The sequence below is a fragment of the Panthera pardus genome, unplaced genomic scaffold (assembly GCF_024362965.1).
Source record: "Panthera pardus isolate Hobbes unplaced genomic scaffold, ASM2436296v1 HiC_scaffold_3, whole genome shotgun sequence".
Taxonomy (NCBI): Eukaryota; Metazoa; Chordata; class Mammalia; order Carnivora; family Felidae; genus Panthera; species Panthera pardus.
In genome coordinates, this window is record NW_026526876.1 from 42,823,947 (window position 1) to 42,837,343 (window position 13,397).

General features: G+C 40.4%; 1 protein-coding gene across 5 annotated transcripts in view; it reads left to right on the top strand.

Moving 5' to 3' along the window:
* Nucleotides 1–2,040, top strand: part of STXBP4 (syntaxin binding protein 4) — a 165,163-nt gene extending 163,123 nt beyond the window's left edge. For 4 of the 5 annotated variants that reach the window (XM_019415708.2, XM_019415710.2, XM_019415709.2 and 1 more), the window contains one exon: nucleotides 1,250–2,040. In XM_019415708.2, coding sequence (XP_019271253.2) covers nucleotides 1,250–1,376 — 127 coding nt within the window. In that variant the 3' untranslated portion in view covers nucleotides 1,377–2,040. The remainder of the gene's footprint in view (nucleotides 1–1,249) is intronic. The other variant, XR_002071657.2, reaches the window with a different exon arrangement.
* Nucleotides 2,041–13,397: the final 11,357 nt, after the last annotated feature.

Consider the following 13,397-nt stretch of genomic DNA (forward strand, 5'->3'; position numbering starts at 1 on the left):
CCACGCTCAGGAGCTGGGCAGATAGTGGTGGATACCGGAGATTCATTCAGCCAAAGGCTGAGGGTTGGAAACCAGGTCTGAGAAACACCATCCAGCAGGTAGAGGCACACTTTGTAATGTTGTTTCACCGCTCCCTGAACATGCCCTATACCTGTTGTACGTCCTTCCTCACCTCTGTTTGTGTTCTTCCCTGAAATGCCTAGTCATTCATTCTGAGCACGTGTTAGGCACCATATAAATTCAGGCATAGGAAACATAGCTCCTGCCCTGATGGAACTTCATATGCAGTAAGAAGGCCTGAAAATAAACAGACACTTAAAATACAGTGTAATAAGAGATAAGATCAGGAACTCAGATTGGAGGAATTTTGAGGGAGATTTGGGTTTTTTTGTTGTTTTTTTTGAGTCTATTCATTTATTTTTGAGAGGGAGAGACAGAGACACAGTGCAAGCAGGGGAGGGGCAGAGAGAGAGGGAGACACAGAATTCAAAGTGGGCTCCAGGCTCCGAGCTGTCAGCACAGAGCCCAGTGTGGGGCTTAAGTCCATGAACTGTGAGATCATGACCTGAGCTGAAGTCAGATGTCCAACCAACTGAACCACCCAGGCACCCCTAGGGAAATTTGGTTCTTTAGAATTAGTATAAGTTAACTAGATAAACAAGATGGGAGGGAAGAAGACTAGCAGAAAAAAAAAAGTATCATTGAGGCAGGTAAAAAAAAAAAAAAAAATCAAGGTATTTCATACCATGGAGTAGGTATTTGATCCAGAAGGCATTGGTTGGCACTGAATTTTTAGCAGGTAAGCAACAGCGTAAGATTTGTCATTTAGAAAGATCTCTTGGCTAGAGGAGATTGAATTAGAAAAGAAGTAGAAACAGAGGCAGAGAGACAAGCTGTTTCGGTGACCCAGAGTATAGCCCAAGAAGAGGGGGGGAGTAAAAGATTCCACAGATGTTTCAGCAAGAGAATCCCAGGATTTGCTGACTGAATGTCGGGTAAGGGAGAACAAGTTGTCAAAGATGATGCATTCTCCTACGTTCCTTTCTACCAAAGAATAAAGAAACAAATAGGTTTTGTTGAACCTTAAAACATATCCAAGACTTTTCAAAATGATTGGATCGAGTTGCAACTGCTTCCCATGACCAGGGGCTGCAGTAGGGTGGATGTGGTGTCACTGGGATCAGTACTTGCATGGATGGGTAGAAGGACAATCTTTCAGATTGTAATTGCATTCCTTGTTCTTCTCAAGCCACGTAACACAGACGACATCCTGGATCCATCCCGTGATGAGTGCACTGAACCTGTCTTGCTCAGAGGAAAATGAAGAGGACTGTTCGAGAGAACTTCCTGATCGAAGAGTTGATGGTCTTCTGTAGGAAACAGAGCTCCAAGGTCTCTAACTTCTCAGTCTACATGGATGACTCCAACATGCAATGGTCTAAAATAGGAGTAAAGCACACACTACTTATTGAAGTTCTAAAATGGAGACTCTGGGTTTAGTCTACTTTTGTAAGACTTTCTTTTTTTTTTTTTGGACTGTGGTGAGCATTTTTTTTATTTAATTAAAGTGCAGTTCACATACAGTGTTCTATCCGCTTCAGGTGTACAGTATAGTGATTCAGCAGTTCTGTGTGTTACTCTGTGCTCATCATGATAACTGTACTCTTTAACCCCTTTTACTCCATCCATTCTCCTACCCGCCTCCCCCCAGCAACTACCATCTTGTTCTCTGTATTTAAGAGTCTGCTTTTGTGTTTGTCTCTTTTTTTCTTTGTTTGTTTGGTTTGTTTCTTAAATTCTACATATGAGTGAGAGCATATGGTATGGTAAAACTTTTTGATATAAGTGTGTACACTTACAAGATCAATTGCCACTACAGTAGTCCTTTAAGAATAATCTAGTTGTATTTTTTGAAATCATATATAGATTTTATCATATGTATAATTTTTCATATACAACTTGATTTGTAATTTTATATATAGTTCTTTATAGAGTATCCGATACAACGGGTTTTTTTAATTAAGACTTACCGGAAAATTATGTGAACACAGTGAAGCACTTCATTTATTTGATGTGACTAACCTTTTATGTTAGTATCTTGGGAAAGTGCTCTGAGCAAGCTTTTGGGGGTTTCTTAAGGATCACATTTGGACAAGTATCTCATTGGCTACTGAATGCAGTTTACGTATTTGTGGGACTCTAACTTACGAAATGCCTGTTTTGTTCAACATGCCCGTAAGGCAGATCCAGTGGGTATTTTTATTCTTGTTTTTCAGTTAGGGAAATAGTGGTTCAGAGAAATGAAGCACCTTGTCCTAGAGCTGAGATTTCACACCTGAGTCTTCTGATTCCACGTCGAGCCCCTTTTCTCCTGCACTCCGCTGTCCCTGCAGAGGGAGGTCACAGCCCAACACGCAGGCCACAGTGGCTCTGTTGATACAGCTGAGCTCCACAGCTGTGCACTCCAGTGGCCACAGAGATTCAAGAGGTACCTCTTCAGTTGGATGTTGCCCCCACATACTATTCTCCTATAAACTCAACCCCACTATTCTCCTATAAACCCTTCCACCTCCCATACCCCCAAATATTCACCAAGTCAGGGTGCAGTTCTGTGATGCCCTTTCAACAGGCTTCTTTCAGCAGCTCACATTTTTCTAAAGTAAAGGGACTGGTTTACATCAGGGGTCTGCCCTGCCAGAGGGAACATTTGCAGGGAGTTAATGAGAAGTGGGGCACCCGGAATCTCCTCTGCTATCGGGACACATCCACGAACTCTCCCGCTGTGAGTTCAAGACTGACCTCATGACTGCTGATGTCACCTCCCAAACTGATTACACTTTCTATCTTCTGTTATTTTGTTGTAACGATGCCACAAGACAGCTCCTGGAAGGACTGAGCCATTGACTTGGAGTGCTAAAGATTTTCTTTTTAGTGATTTAAACCTGGGGCTAGGAATTGGGGCAGAGTGAGGACAAAGTCATTTTAAATGTCCCGGGTGTTAGGTACCAACTGAATGATAAAAAGGGATTTGTTCATATCCAATGTCCTGATACCGTTAGGTAATATACTTAGGAAGAAAGTGAGTAAGAATCATTAAGTGATCAGAATACCCTGTTCTTAACCATGCGTGGTAAGACTGAGAAATTACTGTTTGTCACAGTGGCCTCTTCCTCCCAACCCCTTCCTCCTCATTCCCTCTCCACCTCTGAAATACAAACAGGAAAAAGGAACCCAGCCTTGGGGATCATGTGATTTGAAGATTTTTTTTTTTTTCCAAACATCTTTTGGTGAAAAAGACCCATTTTTCAAATGGGCTTTCAAGCAGAATCCCAAGATATGTAACAGGTTTTTTGTTTGTTTGTTTTTTTAATATTGTTACTCTGCTTGAAATGAGAGAAGCCTGAAGCCCAATTAAAGCAGCCCCCAGCATGGCTGTGCAAACCTACAGATCCTTAGAAGATAGCATAAGATTCCTCAATTATAGCCATTGTATAGATAAGTAAATTGAGATCCTAAGAGGTCACACAGTGAGTCAGTGGCCAGGTCAAGACAGGACCTAGATCCTAAAGCCTCCTACTCTACTAAATTTCATATGGCGCGTAATATAGATAGATGTATGTTGTAAATATAGGTCTACGTTGTGAATATATATAGGATTTATAATTTACGTCTTGAATAATAACATAAAGTCAAATCCAGGTGGATAGGTAGTCGTTAGCCCCAAGAAAAGTTTCAGAATGGCTGAAGAAGGCTCATGCTTCTCCTGACAGCTGTGTGAATATGAGCAAGCTTCAGGGAGACAAGTTTTGAGAGAAGCCCTCGAGGGAGCTCTTTCCTTGTGTCCCCCAGAGGTGAGTGAGATTCTCAAACACCTGAAGTTACTTTTATAAGTTAGTGTCTATAATTGTCAAAGTACAGACTTTTTGTTGTTAAATTAATGGTATGAAATTTCCCTCCCCCTGCTGGGAGTGTTTTTTCTAATTTGTTTCTAAGTGAAGAAAACACAGAGGAGATGCTAGAGTCACTTGAGATCAAGCTCCTCAGGCGTTCATTTTACCGACAGACACCTTATATGTTAACTTTGCTGGTTTGTGCCACTTTCTTCCTTGCTTCCTCATGGAATACCTCATGGTAAAGGTCTTTGGAAATTGTAAGGATATTTTTTGTTGAGCATTTTGTACTACACATTGTGATGGGTAGTTTGCATAGATTATTTCATTATCTTCCTAAAACAACCCCGTGAGGAAGAAACTATAATCCCCATTTTGTGAAGAAGAGATTGAGGGTTAGAGAGAGTTGCCAGTCTTTGCCTAGGGGGTCACACAACACCTACATGTGGAAGCCAGGGTCCAAGACAGATCTGGCACAGCCACTCTCTTAAACCACTCTGCAGAGCTGTTTAGATCCATTGTATGTGACACTGGGGGTAGAGGTAGGGTCTGTGAGTCAGTTTTTCAAAGGAGCAGATTCCAGTTCAGTGCAACAAGGAACTTTCTGATAGTTGGGGCTCATCAGGAAAGAATTACCCTGTGGGAAGTGAAAGCACTGACCCAGGAAGTGTTCAATCTGAGCTCCTTATTATGGGAATGGTACTGAGGACGTTCAGGGTCTGAATCGGCTGGACTGTTGAGCTCCGTCTGAGATTCCTTCCTCTTTATGACCTCCAAGCCAACAGATAAATGCCCAAGAGACAAAGAACCATGGTGGAGACTCATTAAGAATCCTTATCCAATGCAAATAGAACGATCAGACTGTTTTTTAGAGAGTTGATGTTTATACAACCAGTTTTTCGTGAATATAAATCAACCCTATTAATGTGATAAACTTCTCTGTTGACCCACTGGCTCAGATTCTAGGGTTAGAAAACCTTGATGTTCTTACGTCCTTCCACCTCACTTCATGAAAGAGTGACCAGGGTCGGTCATCCTTACTCCTTTATTCTGAGAGTACTTAGCATCAACGGTGTGCCAAACATAGTGCGAGGCACCAAGGCAGAGTAGGGCAAAATAACCATTTCCTGGGTCCTCTTACTCTTGGTTAAAAATTAAAAAGCTTCTCAGGTGGCCAGAGTTGAACAGCTTGTTTTTAACTTTTGAATTTTAAAAGTAATCTAGTTCCATTGAAAAATCAAGTAGTAGGGAATTGTATAAAGTAAACAACAAAAACAACAAAACTCATCTCGCTTTCCAGAAGTAGCCATCACGAATACTTTGATGAGTATTTTTACTCAAAGTTAATCATACTGTTAAGCAGCTTGCTTTTGACGTAATTTATTGTGGTCATTTTTTTTTTCATGTCGATGCATAGATTGTTCCATTTCAAATGTCTGCATAAAATATCACTACCCAGATAACTCATAATTTCTGCAGCCATCAGTCTATTTGATGAACACTTAAGCTGTTCTGAGTTGTCTTCTGTTACAAACAATGTCACAGTGAACATCCTTACAGTCAGTAAATCCTTTTCTTCATATATGCATGCACTCTTATGCCAGTAGGTCTATAATGGGAATACATTCATAAAAGTAAATTGCTGTATCAAAGATTTGTTCATTTTAATTTTGGTAAATATTCATAAATTCTCCTGCATTAAAATAGAACCAATTTACACCACCACCAATAGTATATGAGAGTTTATTTTCTATATATGATGGAACTTATTTTAGTGCAAACATTGCCAGTAACTTTTTTGGTTGTTTTTGTCCTTAGAAGAGTAATCCGCTTTTTACTGTTATCTAAGGACCTGAATTTTTTTCATCATTAGATTTTAGTTGTCCCTTAGCAGCAGAGAATGCCTCGCTGTATATAGAGGAGTCTGGCAGTGACTAATTCACTGTCAAACACATCATTACTCTCATCTTTTTACTGACATTTCCTACTTGTCTATAATGATGGTGCAGACCCACTTTTAAATGAGCTAACTTGGGGGTTGCCTGGGTGTCTCAGTTGGTTAAGCGCCGGACTTCAGCTCAGGGCATGATCTCGCGGTTCATGGGTTTGAGCCCCACATTAGGTCTGTGCTGACAGCTCAGAGCCTGGAGCTTGCTTCAGATTCTGTGTCTCCCTCTCTCTCTGACCCTCTCCTGCTCGTGCTCTCTTTCTCTCTCTCAAAAATAAATAAACATTAACAAAATTTTTTTAATGTGCTAACTTGGGTGAGAGCCCTTAGCAAAGTGTGAAACCCAATGTAAACACACCTACAAGTTCTTTGAGGTTTCTCCATCTGTATAAGGAAGAGGGTGATCCCCTGACTCTTGTCAAACCAATTCAATCAGCGACCATTTTCCTAGTACCTGCCAAATGCCAGACAAATGCAAGGTCTTGAAGTTACCTTCAAGAATAGTTCTGATTCCCTAACCAAGAAACTCATAATCTAACACCTTTTTCCTTTCTTTCCTTTTTCCTCAAAAACCTTTTATTTTTCCTTAAAGGAGTAAGAAGTCAGGGGTTTGTTTAGTAAGAACCCCTGAAGAGAGGCCCTTTATCACTCTCTCAAATTTGAATAACTACAAAATAATATTAACACCCCTTGACTAGAAATGAAAGAGAAACATACTGTGAGAAGGGGCTCTCCAATAATAAATGCTGAGCAGCTGTAAAAATACAGAGTCAAGTGATACCTTCATCAAGTGTTTGCAAAATTAGAAAATATTATCCCTTTTCTGGGGGTAAAGGGACATTTTTATTTTCTCTGCTAAAGTGAGCCACACCTTTTTCAAGTGCTAACAAACTTGAATTTTACAATCTACAGAAGAGAAAGAACTAACATTAAAACAATTTATATGCTCTATTGCATGTAATTTTTGAGGATTAAATGAACTTTAAACAGAATATGCCCATGGAACTTCACTTGAGAAATAAAATGCCCAAGATGTTTTAACCACAGCTATGCACATGTAGTATTAGTGTGCCTGTGTGACAATGATGTAGATATTGCATGAAATTCTGTATTTGCTTTCTTCATATGACTTTACATTGAACTGACATTACTACTACTTTTGTTAATTTTTTTTTCTTAAGTTTGATTTTTACTCTCAGGGGTCAGGATGGTTGGAGGGAAAATGCAGTCAGATTAACAGCTCTCACCGCCCCCCATCCCCATTCCCCCATCACTAAATTATCCTCTGTTACTTCACCCTATTTATTTCTTCTCCATTACTTATCAATTTGTAAGGATCTGTTGTTTATTGTCTTCCTTATTAACAATGGGAGTAAGCTCCATGAAAGCAGGGATTCACCTGTCTTGTTCACACTGTAGGAAGGCTCTAGCACCATCCAGGAGGATCTTGCACAGTCCCTGCCACGTAGTAGGTGTTTGATACATACTTGCCAAATTGAATGTGTAATGAGCTATCCATAACCAAGGCTTAGTCCTGGGTTTAACTCTCATGCATTTGTATTTATTTCTAGTAGCACAATGAGTGCTACTAGATGTCAGACACTTTGCTAAGTACTAAGGATGTGGCACAAAACAGATGTGGTCCTAGCCCCCATGTGATTATATTTTATGCAAAGGAAATTCAACTGAAATTAACCAAAGCTCTTTCCATTTATTTTCTTTCTCTCTCTTCTTTATCACATATTTGAACTTCTAGACCATTTAATGTTCTTGCCTCAGGAAAGGGGTATGAGGTCAGCACAGGCTCTTTTGAGTTTCAGAAGTCTGGTTCCTTAGGGCACTGGATTTAGATAAAAAGTTTGTGGGTGTACATGAGGAGGAAGAGCAACGCTACTCCCTACCTAGGAAATAATTCCCATGGCTGTAGGAGGGAAGAAAGAACAAAACTGTTGGTGGGACTCAGAGAAAGTGGGGCCACTTCTGGGCCACTTTCCAGGAGCAGCAAAACCCCAATTATATTTGTTAGTTTTGAGAGCACAGGAGACCCATTCCTCACTGTACCTAGGATGGAAATGAGTGCATGGTGTGTTTAGGCAGATGGAACCTTAGGCAACTTTAGTGAGCTTCCTCCAGCCCAGTGTGGTCCAGGTGGAAGATCAGATTGGTTTCCATGAACCAAAAAGGTTCACAGGAGTAGCAGGAAGCCCCACAGGACCTGAGTGAGGACTTTTTGCATTCATGGCCTCTCAACAAAACCCAGTTTGAACTGTGACATCAAGCCATCTAAACGTAGAGTGCCTTGGCACTAGATAAACCTCCTGGAGTCTAGCAGTAACTCCAAAGAACAGAGGGAACTGCAAGCTGGTGGAGACTAGTGTTGCCCAAGGTCATTAATTCCCTACTCCTGATATTTCCTTCCTCATGAAAGAAACTCCTTTAGAGTAACACTCTTGGCCTATCTCTGCCTCTGCCCGCTCAGGTAGTGACTTTCATGCTCGGTGAGTTTGGGATAAAGAATAAAACAGGTACTGTTTCTAGAATGCTTCTTAAATATATTCCCTTTCCTGTGTTCCAAGAAAACACTGCCTATTTGTTTTTTTAGGTCTTTCCTATTTATTACCTGGATAACTGCAATATAGGCAATATACCTTCCTGGCTGTCTACCGCACCTGTCCCCATCAATCTTCCCACCACATTTCTGTCAGAATTCTCTTTCTGAAGCACATATTTGATTCTATTACCCCCTTGCCACTCTTCAGTAATTCCCTAGCACCTAACATTATCAGATCCTTTCTATCTCTATAGCCTCAGTTCCTCTTCAGATTGCTTCCTGCCCTTCAACACACATTTTCTGTTTATCTCTTCCTTGAAGATCTGGGCACCTGCTGCCGTCCCCATGCCCAGCACTGGCACTCTACAGATGCCACTTCTGCATTTTTCCACATGCGTCCAGCCCTCTTCCCACATGGGAATGGTGCACCAAGAACTTCTACCCCAAGAGGAGTTGCTGACCTGTCTGTCCACACACGCACTGGGTTACTACATTTATTTACTGTTTATTTTTACCTGGTGTGCTGGGTTACTGAGTCTTAAAGGCTTGACATTCGGTCCTACCCACTCTCTTTTGCTTCTTCTCTCCATGTCATAACGAAAACCAGAACTCTGGTTAAAGCCAGCTATCTCTCACTGCAGCTGTCCCACTCAACACCAGCAGCTAGGTGAGTCAATCAATTATCATTGGGAGGGAAATGGAGAGACAGAAAATGGCTCAAATAGTCTGTCATTTCTTATTTGTCTATTTGATGCTTTTGGGTGTTTTTATCTAGAATCCTGGAGGGTGAAAAGGTTAGCTAAAAGGAGTCATGGTCTAAATTCCCACCCCCTCCCCCTCTTACTGCAAACCTTTTAATAAAGCCTTTATTACACTACATTTGCAATTAATTGGGGCACTAAAGGGAGGCATATGTCTCTCCTAGACTGAGCCCTGTAAGTCAAAGTCTATATGTTATTTTTTTGTCTCTCGCACAAGACACAGTACGGTAATCAATAAATAATTACAGAATACATTTTTTAATGTTATATTTGGGGGGGGGGCGCAGAGAGAGAGGGAGACATAATCTGAAGCACACTTCAGGCTCTGAGCTATCAGCACAGACCCTGACACAGGGCTCAAACTCACAGACTGTGGGATCATGACCTGAGCTGAAGTCAGATGCTTAACCAACTGAACCACCCAGGTACCTCTACAGAATACATTTTTAAGGTAATTTATTGTTTTCAAAAACTCTTTTAACTGTTTCCTGCTTCTAGCAGAGAAAGACAAAGTGAATGAAAAAGAAAGTGAGGTGGGAGTTTAAGCCTGTCTACACTAGCCAGTTCAACTAATGTTGGGACAATATAATGGGTTTTGCTGAAGAAGGAAGTGTATTCTACCCAAATCTGGCCATAAAACTCACAGTATGATCACAGTGGAAGGATTATAAAAGCACATACTCAAACATTGTTGATTTTCCCAAGGTTTTGAAAAAACACAACAGAATGATTTTGGCATGGAAGAGTAGAAAAAGCCTAAAAGCAAAATACAAGGTTAGTGCATTTCAAGGCAACAACATTCAAACTTCTGTTCTTAGAGGTTAATTAATTATGTTGCTGAAGAATTGATTTGGCACAAGGGAGCTATGTGTTGCCACAGTACTCTGAAAGTGCAGAAATTATCCCATCTATAACTAAGCCCACCAGAACTGCATGACTGTTGCTGTTTCACAGTGGAGAAATTCATCTTTCATCAGCAAAATACAGGAAGGGAAAACAAGAGGACAAAACAAATTGGGTGGATAATAGACTTACCTTGGCATATAGACAGTCCAGGTCAGGTATTTCTCTGAAATGGGACATGAAATGATGTTTGTAGGCAGATTTATATACTAAGCAGTTTTACCATTCAGGCAAGTAAACAATGCATTTAATCTAATGCCAGCTGTTTTATTTTTGTGTGGGGATCACATGAGTTATATAGAGCCTTGTGATCCCCACGAAAAATAAATAAAATAAAAAGCTGGCACCAAATTAAATGCATGGATTACTTCTCTCAATGGCAAAAGTGCCCCATGTAAGGAAAATCTGAAAGAAATAGGGTGTGTGCGTGTGTGTGTGTGTGTGTGTGTGTGTGTGTGTGTGTGTGTATACACACCTTGTGTGCATACATGTACCACATATACACACAGGTACACACTTTGGAGGAATATGAAATATTAAATAGACTAAAGTCTACTAAATTTCAAGAATATGACCACACTGGGGGTCCTTGCTCACCAATGGATTTCTTACTATGAATTATAGAAGATGAGAAGTCTGATGTTATCTCCATTTTCTCAATGTTGCCAAGGCTGTTCATTGATTATGTTCCTTCTGTCTGTTTTGAGTAGCATATTCTTGACTAGCATTTCACCAAATTTAAGACTCCATCCATTATAAGACTTGCCATTATTTTATGTATCATGAAAAATGGGGAAAAAAAGAGAGCCATTTAAAACTTGTCATAGTACTTTTAATTTTTGTCTTATGGCCCCTTTAAGTAAATCTAAGACCTGTTTGGACATAGACTTTTATTATGTATATATAGAAAGGAAAATGAAACACAAATAAATTGTGATATTCCTAAAACTTTTTGTATTCAAAATGGAACTCTTTGGAATCGCTTTTTTGGTTTTTTTTGGTGTTTTTTTTCTGTTTGTTTGTTTTTTTAATATAATTCATTGTCAAATTGGCTTCCATACAACACCCAGTGCTCATCCCAGCAAGTGCCCTCCTCAATGCCCGTCACCCATTTTCCTGCCTCCCCCACTCCCCCACTCCCCCATCAACCCTCAGTTTGTTCTCTGTATTTAAGAGTCTCTTACGGTTTACCTCCCTCCCTCTCTGTAGCTTTTTTTTCCCCTTCTCCCCCATGGTCTTCTGTTAAGTTTCTCAAGATCCACATATGAGTGAAAACATATGGTATCTGTCTTTCTCTGCCTGACTTATTTCACTCAGTATAATACCCTCCAGTTCAATCCACATTGCTGCAAATGGCAAGATTTCATTCTTTCTCGTTGCCAAGTAGTATTCCATTGTATATATAAACCACATCTTTATCCATTCATCAGTTGATGGACATTTAGGCTCTTTCCATAATTTGGCTATTGCTGAAAGTGCTGCTATAAACATTGGGGTACATGTGTCCGTATGCATCAGCACTCCTGTATCCCTTGGGTAAATTCCTAGCAGTGCTATTGATGGGTCATAGGGAAGTTCTATTTTTATTTTTTTGAGGAACCTCCACACTGTTTTCCAGAGCAGCTGCACCAGTTTGCATTCCCACCAACAGTGCAAGAGGGTTCCTGTTTCTCCACATCCTCGCCAGCATCTATAGTCTCCTAATTTGTTTATTTTAGCCACTCTGACCAGCATGAGGTAGAATCCTTTTTTGAATAAGAGTTGTCATCCATGTTTTTTTACAATAACATCCTCTGTGCCATCAAAATGAAGCATTTCTTTTTTTAAAATATAATTTATTGTCAAATTGGCTTCCATACAACACCCAGTGCTCATCCCAACAAGTGCCCTCCTCAATGCCCATCACCCATTTTCCCCTCTCCCTCACCCCCCATCAACCCTCAGTCTGTTCTCAGTCCTCAAGAGTCTCTTATGGTTTGCCTCCCTCCTTCTCTGTAACTCTTTTTTTCCCTTCCCCTCCCCCATGGTCTTCTGTTAAGTTTCTCAAGATCCACATATGAGTGAAAACATATAGTATCTGTCTTTCTCTGCCTGACTTATTTCACTTAGCATAATACCTTCCAGTTCCACCCACTTTCATCAAGCATTCCTTTTGTTTAATGTTTATTAATTTATTTTTGAGAGAGTGAGAGCAGGGGAGGGGCAGACAGAGGGAGACAGAGGATCGCAAGGAGACTCTGCACCACCAGCACAGAGCATGACACAGGGCTCAAACTCACAAACTGTGAGATCGGGACCTGAGCCAAAGTCAGATGCTTACCTGACTGAGCCACCCAGGTGCCCCAAAATAAAGCATTTCTTAAAGGAATGGTCCACTCCTGTCTCTAGGATATTCTCCCCAATCTTTGACATCTATTCTGTAGTTTTTATGCTGGCACCTGCTTTTTTTTTTTTTTTTTAATTTTCAAAAGGATTTCATAGCTTTTTTGACAGCAGTCAAGATGCACATTCCTTCCTCAGAGTAGTCCTTAAATGCTTTATCCACTGAAAAGTAAAGGTGTAACAGTTCATTCATGCCATAGGAGAAACAACTAAGTTTGTGCATGGGCAGGCAAAGACAGCCGTATCATTATGGTTGCCTGACCAACAGCAACCACAAGACATCTTGTAGTATCAGTTTTCCTGAGATGAAGATTTCTGTGAATTAGGAAGAAAAAACAGTAGGGAAATAGAGAAATAGGATGAACACAAAAGCAAGAAGGGGAAAACACACAAGGATGTGATTCAAGCAAAACCTACTCTAGGGGTCTGGAGGGCACTTAGGCTCAGTCGCACAGATGAGCTCTGGAGACAGTTTAAGTCCTATCTCAGCTGTATAAGTCAGAGGCCAGGGAACAAGTAGTATTTGTACCCCTGCACCATCCGTCATTGGTTAAGCATGGGAGGCCTAGGAGGGAGATGTACATTTGCAGGTACTCCTAATTCTGTGTAGAAAAAAAGGGTTTCTTGCAACCTGGCATTATCTGACCTCTCCAGGTCAGATAAACAAAGAGATGTAGTTGCTGGGTGTCAGGAGTGAAAGCCCACAGGCTAATAATATTAGTCCATGAGAGTGGTAGAGGGATCCGAGAGCAGCAACAATGTCTGTTACACACCCTAGTGTCAAAGACACTTTAATGAAAAATGAATCAATTAAATGTAGTATTAAGGATCAAATTTCCTTGTTCCTAGATCATCCCAACCTTAAAATTTGAGTTAAAGATGAAATGTTTTAACAAATGAAAACAAATTGGGCTTTCTCAAAAATTATTTAATTCAATCAGAGTGATTTTAAAAGCTATTGC